This window comes from Protomyctophum parallelum, assembly GCF_964188405.1.
Source record: "Protomyctophum parallelum genome assembly, chromosome: 22".
NCBI lineage: Eukaryota > Metazoa > Chordata > Actinopteri > Myctophiformes > Myctophidae > Protomyctophum > Protomyctophum parallelum.
Genome location: NC_139714.1, coordinates 30,625,515 through 30,640,464, shown reverse-complemented (window position 1 = coordinate 30,640,464; position 14,950 = coordinate 30,625,515). Strand labels below are relative to the sequence as shown.

The following is a 14,950-nucleotide window of genomic DNA, read 5'->3' as shown; positions in this document are numbered from 1 at the left end:
TGACCATCACCATTTGTTGCCTTGAGCCAAGCCCATTTCCCAGTAGCCCTAACAAAATGACACCTGGGCTGTCAGGACAGCTCATTTAAACCTTCTGCTCATAAATGTTTTCATGCTGCTTGCCTTGACTGGGTTCCACACTATTCATTAGCTGTAATGACCTCCGCGAGCAGTGGTGGAATGCATTGAATACATTTACTTGAGTACTGTATTTTGTCATTTGTCATTTTTAATACCTTTGAAATATTTTTAAAAGCAACTTTTTAAGTCGAGTACAAATTTGACTGAGCAACTTTCACTTGTAGTTGAGTAATATTTGACCAGGACTACACAGTATGCTTTGACCAGCTCAGGCCTTGTGGTTAGAGTTTCTGCCCTGAGGCTGAGACTGGGAGGTTGGGGTTCAATCCCCGGCCAGGTCATACTGTCAAAGACTGAAGGGTTTGTATTTATTGGGCATATATAGCGTCATGTCCAGGGGGTGTACTTGTAATCAAGCTGCCTCACACTACAGAAACAGGAGCCCTATGGGCCTCATTGCTCGGCAAGGCCTTATACTTACTCGCCTATACTTTGACTCAAGTGCTCAAGTGCTGGGGTTGAGTACTTTGTAGTAGTTTGTACACCATTGTCTGCAAGACACGGGGGAGGTAAACTGTGGGTTTTATTGAAGATGACAGTCCCTAATTTGGCCTGAGACTAGAACATCAAGAGTGATTTCATCACGGAGGACCTGTTTTCGTTCAAACATCAAGGAAAGTGAATTCAGCTTGCATGAGTTTGTAAAAGCAGGGTCAGAGGAACCCCAGGGTGGTCTCTGACAGGCTCCATGATATATTTTACTTTAGTTTAAATTGATAATAAGTTGTTCCACACAAAAACGATTATCCTAATAATAATAGTTGTCGCCAGACTCCAGGCGGAGCTAAGATCTATGTCTGTGGTGAGCGGCGACAGGAGAATCTCCTGGCAGAGATTCTGTATTTGGACCTGCTGTAGTGGACTACAGCAAGCTTTAAAAACTAATTCATGGTTCATTTCCATTAACATTTCTTAGAAGAAGCAGGGTAGGTGCTGTGCTCTAAAATTTGATTTCCCATAAGTAGTAAAATAATGTAAAATGAAAATAAAAAGAATTTAACTATCAAATCTCTGAAACAAATTATGGAGATTATATTTATATAATAGAACATCACTAAAAACAATAACAAAACATCACTCATTTTATTACACACCAATCAGAGTGGTGAATTACAAAGTATGTTCACAAATCCAAACCGAAAAACAAGACTAAACAAATGATAACAAATCGAGAAAACATTATTTGGAAGTTACATGCAGATATTATACGTTTTTTTCCCTTGGCATTTCACGTGCAACTACGGTAGTCTCGCGTTGCCAGACTGTTGCCTCTCGCAATTTTCAAATGCTTCAGTCATACAGTCTGGAGAACGGAAGTTCTGATCATGAGCAAAGTGGAAGTGCAGCGGGCCAGCGGCAGCCCCCTCCTCCTCATTTTGTCTTTTCGCGCAAATTTATCCTAGATATTAGATATTTTGAAAAATATTTTTGTGAACCGAAATGCGAGCTTCCTTAATCGGAGTTGTAGTTCCAGACTCTATATAGCATTCTGAGATTGTGGAATAGTTGTCTGGCAACGCGAGACTAACCTGCAACTAACATAAAAAATACATTTGATCAAAGCAGCAAAAATCATGATGCTTTGTAGTAGTATCTACAGTACAAATTTAAATCTTTTATCTCTTCTGGAAGTATTTGGTTGCCAATTAGAAACATTTTAATATTTCTGAGATTTGCATCCCATGCATAATTACAATATGTACATTCAATTAGGAAGGGAGAAAAAAACCCGGTATAAAATAATGTCATTGTATTTGGTTATTACACGAGTTCCGTTGTCAGTGCAGTCCATTTGTCATAGGATATGGCTGAATATGTTTAGTCAGCAGCTAAAAAACTAAATGCAAAAGTCTGACATTTGCGTGAATGTGTGTAAACCTCTTTTTTACAGTCATGTCTCCATCAGTGCTTTTTCTTCAAAATATATATCTTCAAAAACAGCTTATTAGAAAGAGAAGTCTTTCCACAGTTACAATTTACTTCACTCCGATGAGTCTTTATTCCTGCACGTTAACATTTCAATCACAGTGCTATTATCATTAAGTCTTTGTGAATATTTGTCAGTGAAGGGTAGTGTATATATTAAATCCTGACAGCTTAATGAAGAAGACTTGATTTCACAGCTTGGATCCCACTATGGTTTCATATCTGTTAGTCAGGTTCTCAGGTCCATATTTTATACTTTGGCTTTAAATATATTTGGACATTTTTCAATAAGTTAGAATTGTCGAATCTTTTCTTCTGGTCCCTGGTACAAAATATTTTCAGATGTGGGTCCACGGCCAAATACATTTAGGGGTCCTTGACTTTAATTTTTTTTTTTTTTAACGTTTTTAGACCAAAGAAATTGAAATATATATGAATGTTATATTATCATTAAAATCGTATTATGCCAATTATTTGGGAGCCCATTTGCAATACTCTCGCGGCGCACCAGCGTGCCCCGGCCCACAGGTTGGGAACCACTGACCTGTACCATATCAAACAAATTGTTCTCTGGGAGTATATTAGGTTTCAGAAATGTCTGTGTAAACCTTCAACGTTAAGTGTGAGGCTCTGTACATATCATTTTCTTCCCATGTCCTTGTTCTGCCCTCATTGTTTATCGGCATCATTTGCAGTTTGATTATGATAGATCCACCCTGTCCCTGCAGGCCTGTGCCCCGGAGGACCAAACTCGAGCTGGTTTTCCCGTTCCTAAGCTACAAGCAGCGGCTGATGGTGCATTAACCACTTTAAACAACGTATATATTTATACTTTGGCTATTTGCGAAGAATTTTGAGAAGTTTCTACCTACTGTATAGTACATGCCCAAAGTAGGGATGCCAGTTTGAAAGTTTGTGGGATCAGCTGTAGCGTTTGGTTGGACGAACTGGAAGTGCCCTCTGTGGTTCGTAAATAATGACACCACCAGCAGTGGACATTTTGAAAAGCTATTCCGTACACAAGCAGATGCTGTTCTGTATATTATTTATTCTGTTCATCGCCATAGGAGGACTAAAGACTTTGAAATTGAAAATTGAAATTGAAATTTTGTGAAGCTACTGTGTATACAAATACAAAGTATTGTTGCTGACTGTTCTCCGATTACAACATCACACTGACCCTAGCCTTCTTCTAAAATCGCACGCACGCATGCACACACAAACACACACACACACACACACACACGTGCACGCGAAGGCTCAGGCGTCTGCAGACGTTATGAGTGTGGTGTAATTTCCTGCCTTGGCATTGATGCTGTAGACCACTGTAGGGACATCCGTCTTTCTCCTCATCTGGCAGAGGATGGCAACAGCCAGCCCTGTGGACACCACCTATAGAGAGACAGTACAGTATAGCAGTATTAGCCCACAGACCCCCATTTAAAAAGATATTCCAGGGACCCCCATAAGAGAAGATCTTTACGGTGATTCTGAACCCGTTTAATTTCAAGGACCCCCCCAGTTTGACATGCATTAGTCTACAGACAGGCCCTCATTTAATGGCATTTCTACTGTATCTCTGGGACCCCAATTTATATTGTAAAATCAATGTTAATTGAACTCTGAGAGTGTACAAATGGAACCAAATGGACCCTCTCAGAGTTACAGACCCATAAGGGTCCATTTGGTTCCAAACTATCATTTAGCTGGGGACCCTCTGGAACTCCCTCAAGGACCCCTGGGGGTCCCCGGACCCCACTTTGGGAACCACTGCAGTATAGTACACTGTAGAGCCATCCATTGTTCTCTACAGTGCTGCCATACATTGTCATTGTTACATAACCTATTCTGACCGGGCACCCATTTTGGTGTCAGCATCATGTTATGCTTTAGCTATTTAAAAATAGCAGATCTACAAGCTCATATCGCGCCACCGAGTGGCGTGATACGAGCTTGTAGGTCTGCTATTTTTGAAAAATCAAAGAGCGACTGACATTTTTAGAATCTGATCTCAGGTCAGAATGGGTTCATCAGACTAGTGTGTGTCCGGCAGAAACCTCGTATGAATCTGATCTCAGGTCAGAATGGGATAACCTAGTCACGTCACCAATAGAACATACAGGATCATGGGTATAAAATGACTACAAAGGTGACACAGACAGACAGACGTTACGGGTAACGGGTATAATAACGGGTATTGCATATCATGCATTCCCTATTTGCATCGTATCCCGACTCGCATGCTTCCCGAGTAGGCCGGTACCCAATGGACACCTGTCTAGTAGCCTAATTATAATAATAAATAATTATTAATAAATAATTAGATTCATAGCATCAATAGTTTTCTCTTGCAGTTTTTAAAGATGGAGTGCCACCATTTTTTTCCACCCTAAAACATGATCATCAGGTATTATTACAATATAAGGGGGAAGAACTTTTTCCAAAAAGTGTACAGTATTTGTTAAAATCATGCTTTTATCACGCCCACCAGTTCATTAAGTATGCCTGAATTGCCTGGTGGGTGGTGATGGGTGGTGATCAGAGCCGAAGAGTTTGATCAATCCTCAAGGGGGCCCGTCCCCCCCTCCCCCCCTCCCCGCAGCCCCGCTGTAGTCGGGTAAAGGGAGTGCTTGATTCAGAAATGAGGAAAAAGGGGTATTGAAGAGTGTTACATGTCATTCGCCAGCCTCCTGGCAGACACACACTCCCATTGTAGTGTCAGTGATTGGCCACTTGACACTTCCCTTTCACATCTGGATGAAGGCTGTCCATTCAGATGCCAACAGAAGAGGCTCATTCATGTCATCTCCCAAGGGCCGGACAAAATGTATCACTGGCCGAAATAATGCTCAAAATGTCAGCATAATTATGCCACAATAAAACTGATACTGTAGACATAAGAGCAGACCTACTTTCAATACAAGACTATCCATCTATTGATGACCCACACATTACTCTTCATGTGTTCTGAATGATGTAGTACAATGTAATATAACTTTGTTTTTCTTGTTTGCACAGTATGCACGCGCGCATGTGTGTGTGAGAGATGGACTCAAGGCTGATGATAGATGGAGAAAGTCATTTAAACGGTATGTTACATGGACTTGTGAAATACTAACGTTACAACACATACTGAAAAACCTACCCAGTGTGGAGAAACAGGAGAGAGAGAGAGAGAGAGAGAGAGAGAGACACTGGGCTGTATTTTGCGTGTCTTAACTTAATTATTACTTAACTTAAGACCTGGAGGCGTGATCAATGCCATTTGGCTATTCTGAGTGGCCAAAGAGCATTGACCACGCCTCCAGGTCTTAAGTTAAGTAATAAGACCTGGTACTTTAGACACGCAAAATACAGCCCAGAGAGACAGAGAGACAGAGAGAGAGACTAACGTTATGATATTCTAAAAACACACAGCACCAACAATTCTTTCTATGACTGTACGGCATACTATTTGACTCTAAAAACTACTTTGAACTGAACTGAACTGAACTGAGACAGACAGACAGACAGACAGACAGACAGACAAGACAAGACAAGACAAGACAGAAATTGCATACCCAGAGCAACATGAGTCCCAGTGATATTGCTATAACAATATTAATGGCCAGAATCACGTGAGCGATCAGGATCGGAAGGCATGGCTGAAAAAGAAGAGACATTAAAATGGCATTAAAGCCTGATTCATACTGTACGTCTTGTCGTCTTCTAGTTGCATTTGTGTGGTTTGGGCTTTACACTTACTGTACACACACACACGGACACACGACATACATCTAATGTTAGGTTGTGTTGTTGCAGTCATAGCAAATTAGAGGAAACAGAATTCTATTGTAATCAGTCCAGTGTGTGTGTTAGCAAAATGACTCCAGAGCAGATGGATGGATGTTCATGCACCAGGGATATAATCAGTAGGCTGCCCCCAAAAGGGTCAAAACAAGATCAGGGTCAAGGTTACATAATCAGTCATATGTGACAAAAGTTGGGACATTGGTGCACTGGTACAGGCATGGTTTGGTACTTCAAGAGTACTTCATGTTCCTCCCTTTCCCATCCACAATTTCAGACTGTGGACTGTGGAATCAGTTAATTTCCAGTTGATCTAACAAAGTCTAACAAACAATTTACAATTTAGGCATTTAGCAGACGCTCTTAATCCAGAGCGACTTACATTAAGCAAACAACAAACAACAAACAAAGACCAAAGTCCTATTCACACAGGATTAGTATTATATAGGGACCCCAGGTCATTTGTAATAATCATGAAGGACGTCTGTTTTTTTAAATCCTGTGCAAATAGGACTTAAACCACTAATCTAGAATTTACTACAGCTTTAAACAAACAAAAAGAAAAAGAAAAACAACCTCCTTGTAAATCATGATGGGCTCATCTGTGCTCTCCTCAGAAAAACTGCTGTTCCTAGGGACCGCCACCTGCAACAAGCATGGGAAAGAAAGAAAGAAAGAAAGAAAGAAAGAAAGAAAGAAAGAAAGAAAGAGCACAAGCATACAGAAAGAAAACCAAACCACCAGTCAACAAGCCAATTGCAACCTTTATGAGCAGAATAAATGAGTACAACATGATGAGGTGTGATGAAATAGAATGTCTTAACCACTTAAGCCCTGCTTAAAACACGTTGACTGCGTTATAAATAAATCTCTAACTCCAGTTCCCAGCCGGGGTTTTCACTAACCTTTGAAGAATCACGCCGTCACAATTGTACCTCCCTTTCATGAAAATCTGCCTGAAAATAGTCCCATCGTTTGTGTTTGAGTTGAAAAATCTACCACCGCGGCGATTCGAAACAACAACACAGAATAGAGCGAGATGGATTACGCACCATTACGCACCATAGGCAGGTATGCATTGAGCCTCAAGGGAATGTGTTAACCATTGTCGCAATGTTTGAATATTTTTGTATATTTCTGAATATTGTTTTTGATGGGCTACGAGGACTGGGGCGACGATGTCCCTGTTTTTGTATATTTCTGAATATTGTTTTTGAATAGTTTTGAATATGTTCACCTATAATGACAAAATAAGGACGCTACAGTTGAAGTGGTTAAGCCTAATCACACAAAGCTATAAACCTGGAATTACAGTTAGAAACACAAAGCCAATAGAATCAACAACGCCCCGGACCTCCGGTCCACTAGGAGGCGAGACAGTGAATGAGAAGGAGCACTTTTGGGTTAGTTTTTGATACTCACACAGTTGCTCAGGTCGTCCTCGTTGCAGAGGCAGGACTCAGGGACATCGTCGCCCCAGTCCTCGTAGCCCATCTCCAGTCCACAGCACTCAAACTGAGAGACACGAGGGCACAGAGCGGACCATTAGGATACACACACCGGACAATGGCTCAGCAAAACGAACACATACTCGGTCACACCCAAGAACAAGTAGACGACAACCTACATTGTACTGCATGCCGGCGAGCAAAGCTTTGGAAGACTCGCTGGCTTCGCTGAGCGGTATCATGGCCTGATGTTCCCGCTTGATCTCCTCACCGACCTGTGGGGGAAAAAAAACGTTTATTCACCAAATCAATGAAGCATTTGTTTGTGGTCTGTGGGATTTCTTTTGTGGTTTTGTTTATGGATTTGTTTTTCATTTAAAGCGTAACCGTGTGTGTACCTCATGTCGAGCCGGCAGTGCTCTCATGAGCTCCACGAACAAGATGAAACTGGTCAAGGCCATTCCGACTGTGAACTAAAACACACGCATGCACGCGCACGCACGCACGCACGCACGCACGCACGCACACACACACACACACACACACACACACACACACACACACACACACACACACACACACACACATACACGCAAGTCATGAGTCAAAAGAGAAAAGATAAAGATACAATACATAACTTCTTTGTGAGTCAAACTATTCTAACAAATCTAACAAATTATTTTAACCAATCTCTATCTTACAATTAGGTCCACGTGTAGCTGGCTCGAAGGAGCTCTCTGTTAAAGCTCAACACTAAAAATGTTGAACAAAATTCCTTAGGTTATAGATCACAGCAATGAGAAGAGCAGAAACTGGGGTCAAAGCCAGCCCTCTCTTGCATGCCAAAACCCATCATAATCATGTTATAAATTCATATGGACTGGCTTGACAGGCTTTTTCCGTTTCAATCAATCAACAAATGACTAGCTGAGGCAAACAGAAGCACACTGTGTCATGGGTTTGTGTTGGCCAAATGAGAGAAAGGTTATGTTTGTGAGACTTACTAATACGAGAGCCCATCTCTTCTCTTTGCAGATTCCAAACAGACCGACTATGGCCAACAGTAGGGTGACAATGTCCAGGGCGTAAAGGATCGTTATTCCTGTGATCAGCTCATCCATCTGGGGGAGATACATTCATCAAATCATTTTCTTTTCTTTTTTGTCAATCAATGCCCTGCTTCGTCATACAAGAGTGTCAAGCAAAAGTAGTGACAATAGCCTATCTATAAGCTCACATTGAGTTTCACGGCTATTTTCGCCCTTTCCTGTACAGTAACGGTTTTGGACATTTCCACATGACAGCGACAAAATGTAATGATTATATACAGTAGGGTCATACCTTGGGCTAACTAAAATGAATGAAATATTTACAACTACGTACAGTTGATAACATTTACATTAAGAAATATAAGGCTTTTACTGTATAAGAGGCTTTACCGAAGAATTATAACCATATACCTTAGTTTTTGTCTTTGTTTGTGTATTTCATACCTATATGTATATAGGCATACATATATATATATCAATATGTATGCCTATACTTTTGGTGGATTAACTATCTTTCAAAGTGGTAGCTGTGCTTTGAATAAACCTTTTCTGACTTTTTAAAAGCTGGATCATGACAAATACGTCATATTACAATTGAAAACTAAAACGAATGAAAACCAAACTAAAAGTAAGAAAAGAAAAACTAAACTAGTAAACCTTGCCTTCATCTCAACTTGTCTCGCTCAATAAAGAGACAGCAATGCAATGTGGACTGTGTACCCCCCTTTCTAAGTAAATAAATCCAGTTTTGTGGCAGGCAGGGTCGGGTTCAAATGGTGGTCAGGGGATGGAGAGAGGCAGACACATCCCACTGGGACTATAAGGAGTTCAGTTAACCGTTTCCCCATTATGTATCATTTAGTTTGTTGAGTGACCCATGCAATGACACACATAGGGAAGCCTTTGCAAGTGAAAGTTTGTTTTAACAAACGCTGTGTCAAAATGGCCGAACTGTTTAGCTTGGCCGAGGTCGTTTAGACCTGCTTTTCTGAAAAGGAATAACGGACTGTGTGCATGAGTTCTGTTTCCTCTATCTTTTTTTGCAGCCCAAGGTCAATCAATTGTGGTTATAGTCACCAGGTTTTTGTGTTGTCTATACATAGGCATAGAATGTGTTCACAGTTCATGATTCTTCTCTATGTCCAGAGTACTGCATTGAGTTTTAAACTTTTGACAGATCTTTGCTTTCGTTTATATGGTTTCCAGTTTCACATTTGGGGAAAAGACCGCCTTTAATGTGAGAATTAACCAACACCTTGTCACTCTCAGCTGACTCTGTCACCCAGGGCGACTTCCCACAAGTGACTTGTTGGGGGGGATTTAGTGTCTTGCTCCGGGAACCTTCCGCAGGGACATGCGGAAGTTGGCGGTTGCGGGGGTTGAAGCCAGATGTTTCAATCTGGCTCTAAGGCAGATTTCATTCAGCAACTTATAATCTATTTCATGGTCTCGTTATTCGATGCCAAGAAGACTGTATGTTCCAGAGTGTGTATCTGATTAGAATTTAAGCAGGGAACTGTGGTCACATGTACCTGTGGGTCAGTTGAACACCCATTAGGGCAGTATGCTTTGCCATAAAACTTATCTGACAAAGAAATGTACCTGTCAGTGTATCATACAATGTTAACACCCTGAGCGCACAGGACGGAGTTCTCCACCCTATCAATTAGTAACATATTTCACGTTTTCAATACTTTATACTTCTACTCCACAAGTTAGATAACAATTATATTTTGAGAGAGAGAGAGAGAGAGAGAGAGAGAGAGAGAGAGAGAGAGAGAGAGAGAGAGAGAGAGAGACAGACAGACAGACAGACAGACAGACAGACAGACAGACAGACAGACAGACAGACAGACAGACAGACAGACAGACAGACAGACAGACAGACAGACAGACAGACAGACAGACAGACAGACAGACAGACAGACAGACAGACAGACAGACAGACAGACAGACAGACAGACAGACAGACAGACAGACAGACAGACATTAGATATTAGATAGATAGATAGATAGATAGATAGATAGATAGATAGATAGATAGATAGATAGATAGATAGATAGATAGATAGATAGATCGATCGATCGATCGATCGATCGATCGATCGATCGATCGATCGATCGATCGATCGATCGATCGATCGATCGATCGATCGATAGATCGATAGATCGATAGATCGATAGATAGATAGATAGATAGATATTAGATAGATATTAGATAGATAGATAGATAGATAGATAGATAGATAGATAGATAGATAGATAGATAGATAGATAGATAGATAGATAGATAGATAGATAGTTAGTTAGATAGATAGATAGATAGATAGATAGATAGATAGATAGATAGATAGATAGATAGATAGATATTAGATAGATAGATAGATAGATAGATAGATAGATAGATAGATAGATAGATAGTTAGATAGATAGATAGATAGATAGATAGATAGATAGATAGATAGATAGATAGATAGATAGATAGATAGATAGATAGATATTAGATAGATAGATAGATAGATAGATAGATAGATAGATAGATAGATAGATAGATAGATAGATAGATAGATAGATAGATAGATAGATAGATAGATAGATAGATAGATCGATCGATCCAGGTATTTGGCGTTACCTCCTCAGCTCCGTGCAGGTATCCATGACTAAACAGAGTGACTGCCAGCAACAAAGCACTGATGGCCTGCAACAACAATCACAACAATAACAACTTAGTTTAAGCCATGTTTCTGATGCTCTTATCCTCAGTGACTTACAATGAGCAACACTATGAAATCATGTGTTCATTTAACTCTGAGTGTACAAATGTAACCGCGGGTCAATTTGGTTATATTGGTTCGGCCTCATACTGTAGTTAAAGACCCATAATTGTCCATTCGGTTCCTAACTATCATTAATTTAGCTGGGGACCCCCTGGAACTCCCCCACAGTAACAAATGATAAATGGACACTGATGGATTTACTGTGTAGTGCTATCTCAAACAAGGACCTTTTGGCATACTAGTCTATGCAGATATATGTGTCTGCAGTAGGATTGTTTATAATATAATATAATTTGAACACATGCACAAACTAATAATGTCAGACTCACTCAGGTATCCCCACCGAGCCTACATAAAGGATTGGAGCGGCAGGCGGGTTGATTTGTCAATATTATTATTTTTGTTCTACTGTCACAGATATTAGTACAGTGTTTAAATTTTTGAATAGGCCTATGTTTTGGAAATGCTTCACTGATAAATAGGCTGTTGAAGTTGTGGGTGGTTCCTGGTTGTACCGTTCTCAATCAATCAATCAATCAATCAATCAATCAATCAATCAATCAATCAATCAATCAATCAATCAATCAATCAATCAATCAATCAGTCAATATGCATGTTGGTCATGCTTATGCCTGTAGTCGGCCATGCTGTTATTCTCTGGTTAGATTAATAGTACTGGAGGTGTGTACAAAGTGCCACCATATATACCATAATAGCCTACTTAAACATTGTAGGCTATAAGCCTACTGTTGCTTATTTGACACTATAGTGGGTTACCATTGAAAGGGTTCAATAGGCCGAAAATGCATAGTCATATAGCTTATGTTAGTCTAGATGGAACAGGGGTCTACGCGCATAGGGTGGATTTTTTAACGCCACCTGTTTTTTCTTAATCTTTGAAGGATATATTCTGCCAGGTAATAACAGGCAAAAGAAATGTCCCATGGGGTTAATTTTAACCATTTCTTACACATATCCATTCCTAACCCTAAACCACAAGATGACAATAGAAACAAGCATACCTTTTGAAGGGAACAACCTAGTGAGACAAATTAACGAACTTTTCTATACAATTTGGACCCAATTAATTAAAGTGGTTATTATTAAGATTCAAGCATAGGGCAAAAACTGCCAAAGAATAGCTGAGAATGTTGTTTTTTCTTTCAGATTCTGCAAGGTACCAACCTGAAAACATTTCCCATGGGGTTCCTTTTTAACCCTTTCTTACACTATTACCAAAGCCCAGAAAATGCATAACCTTTTCACAGAGACAAATGAGCACATAATATTACCATACAATTTGTACCTAAGGAATTCATTTAAATGGATATTATTAAGATTCCACAACTTGACTCTATTTAATACAGGGGGGGGGGGGGGGGGGGGGGAGTGAAAATGTGGAATTCATTTAAATGGATATTAAGATTCCACAACTTGACTCTAATATTAAGCTGAAAATGTTTTTTCCCCACACCCTATTTTAACCTCTCAACATAGAACTGTAGGCCTACTGTACGAGTAGCCTACCTGTACCAGTACCACCTATACATTTCCCACATATTTTAAGCTTAAGAATAAGATTTTAAGTGGTACTATATAGCTATGTTGAGCATTAGTCATCTACTAATATTAGGCTATAATTAAAAACACCCGGTCGCCGCCCATGTAAGCTTACAGCTACGACTCGTCACCGACGTTACTCGGACAAGTGTGGCCTATCGATGCCTGTGACTCGAACAGGTGTGTGGAGGAGACTATGTCGAGAAAAAGAAAAAAAACGTGAAAGGGTCGTTAACAACAACTTCGGGGTTTTGAACCCGAAGTTCCGAACTGACCAAGATCCACATCCACACTCACACTACTAAATGCATCTACGATCTTCTTCTGGTGGTGTTTATGTTTACAAGTTCAACGACGTACCCGGTTTCGTCTTGTAACATCGTGCCCACGCGGCCCCACCCCCTCCAGTACAGAAAGTGACCGGTGTAACACTGGAATTGGTAACCTATTGAATTCCGTGACTCCATTAGTATTTACTATAGCATAAACGGCGCACAACCTGAGAAGATGGGTGGTAAAGGCACTCCTGTTAGGTCACACCCTGACGGCGATTATTAATTCTAGACCGGTATGACTTGTGATTTGTGAAAGACCGTTGTGATTGAGTCACATAATACGATACGTCACCAATGTTGGTGTACCGCCTGGGGTCCCGCACCGCGCAGAGAAAGTCTGGATGAAATATGATTCCAGAATGAAAGACCAGGATAGCCTGTCGCAACGAAAACAAACGACATGTGTCCAATTCGAAGCTGTTTATTCAATTTTAGCATTGTTATTCAGGGTTTTCCTTTTTTGGTCAGTTTTGCATGCGGCTTCAAAGTTCATATATTCATAAGTCATAATAAACGAGACCACTTGGCACTTACCCCGAACAAACTGGTCAAGATAATGAACCCTCTTTTAAGACAGACGTTCACTGTCCCCATGATTTATTCGCGGTCAGGAAAAAAAAAAGTTTAAAGTGACCCGATATCCTCAGTAAAGAGAAGGAAACAAACAGCCTGTGCTCCCTAGTGTGAGTAGTGTCCACAGCAGCAGCACCATTGTGCGAGCCTTCATGTTATGGTGTTTAAAGAGGGAGGGACCGTTAGTCTGTATGGAGAAAATGAGAGAGACGTTACTCTGTATGGAGAAAAGAGAGAGAGAGAGAGAGAGAGAGAGAGAGAGAGAGAGAGAGAGAGAGAGAGAGGGGGGGGGGAGTGCAGGGAGAGTTCTTTAATAATAATGATACCTAGGCAACATATTCATTCAAGCACCCCCCCCCCCCCCTTTTCCCCTCACTGTATATGTTTCTTTTCCCTTTTTGTTTCCTTTATGATGAATTCCTGTTCTGTTCTTTAACTATATAGAAGTGTCTATTTGTACATCTCTAAATGTTTTGATGAATTGAACATGGTGGACCCTGTTGTAAACAAGTGTAATGCTTAATTGGGTCGTCCACTCACAGTTAACAGTCTTTGTATTGAGTTTGTGCTTGAAATGTACTGTAATTCTGCAAACTGTTAATAAATATTTCAATCAATCAATCAATCAAAAGCACACGCGACACACACACACACACACACACACACACACACACACACACACACACACACACACACACACACACACACACACACACACACACACACACAAACAATTCAGGCCCTTTATTGGCATGGGAAAACATACATTGCCAAAGCAAAAAGTGGAACAATATATTAAAAAAAGTTTCTATACCGAGATCAGCAGCAGCACTCGATGCAGATAGTGAAGGAAAGGATTCAAAGGAATGGAAAGGACCATATAGAACAGATGGTGGAGGTGAAAGAACAGATGGTGGAGGTGAACGGAACACTGTCCCCCCCCCCCCCCCCCCCTCCCAGTGAGCTGTGGCGTTCCACAAGGAAGCATACTAGGGCCTTTACTGTTCCTAATATATGTAAACGACATGACATCAGCTTGTGACTGCAACTTGTTCCTGTTCGCAGATGATCAGCACTACTGGTCTCGGACAGGAACAAACTGCAGGTTGAAAAGACCCTCAGCTCTGAACTCGGTAGAATCTGCACCTGGCTCGCTGATAACAAACTATCCTTACACCTGGGGAAAACTGAATCCATTCTCTTCGGATCAAATAATAATCTCAGCAAGGCAGATGGCTTCTTGGTTAGAGTGGGTGACAATATTATCACACGAAAAGATGAAACCTAGGTTCCATCCTGGAGGCTAATCTTTCCGGTGATAAAATGGCCACCAACGTAATCAAAAAAGTCAA

At 40.7% G+C, this 14,950-nt stretch overlaps 1 protein-coding gene across 1 annotated transcript; it reads right to left on the bottom strand.

Moving 5' to 3' along the window:
• Window positions 1–1,173: 1,173 nt before the first annotated feature.
• On the bottom strand, window positions 1,174–13,752 carry LOC310853798 (tetraspanin-8-like). Its single transcript, XM_083758258.1, has 9 exons — window positions 13,560–13,752; window positions 10,986–11,051; window positions 8,309–8,425; window positions 7,703–7,777; window positions 7,484–7,579; window positions 7,279–7,371; window positions 6,433–6,501; window positions 5,628–5,711; window positions 1,174–3,459 (listed from the first exon to the last, which is right to left on the bottom strand). Exons 1-9 carry the CDS (start codon window positions 13,617–13,619, stop codon window positions 3,328–3,330), a joined length of 792 nt encoding a protein of 263 aa, XP_083614384.1. The 5' UTR covers window positions 13,620–13,752; the 3' UTR covers window positions 1,174–3,327.
• Window positions 13,753–14,950: the final 1,198 nt, after the last annotated feature.

Coding starts and splice junctions, on each gene's coding strand:
- LOC310853798 (XM_083758258.1), bottom strand. CDS start 13,619: ATGGGGACAGTGAACGTCTGTCTTAAAAGAGGGTTCATTATCTTGACC. Junction 7,580..7,702: donor CACTGCCGGCTCGACATGAG/GTACACACACGG, acceptor TTTCCCCCACAG/GTCGGTGAGGAGATCAAGCG. Junction 6,502..7,278: donor AGGACGACCTGAGCAACTGT/GTGAGTATCAAA, acceptor TGCTTGTTGCAG/GTGGCGGTCCCTAGGAACAG.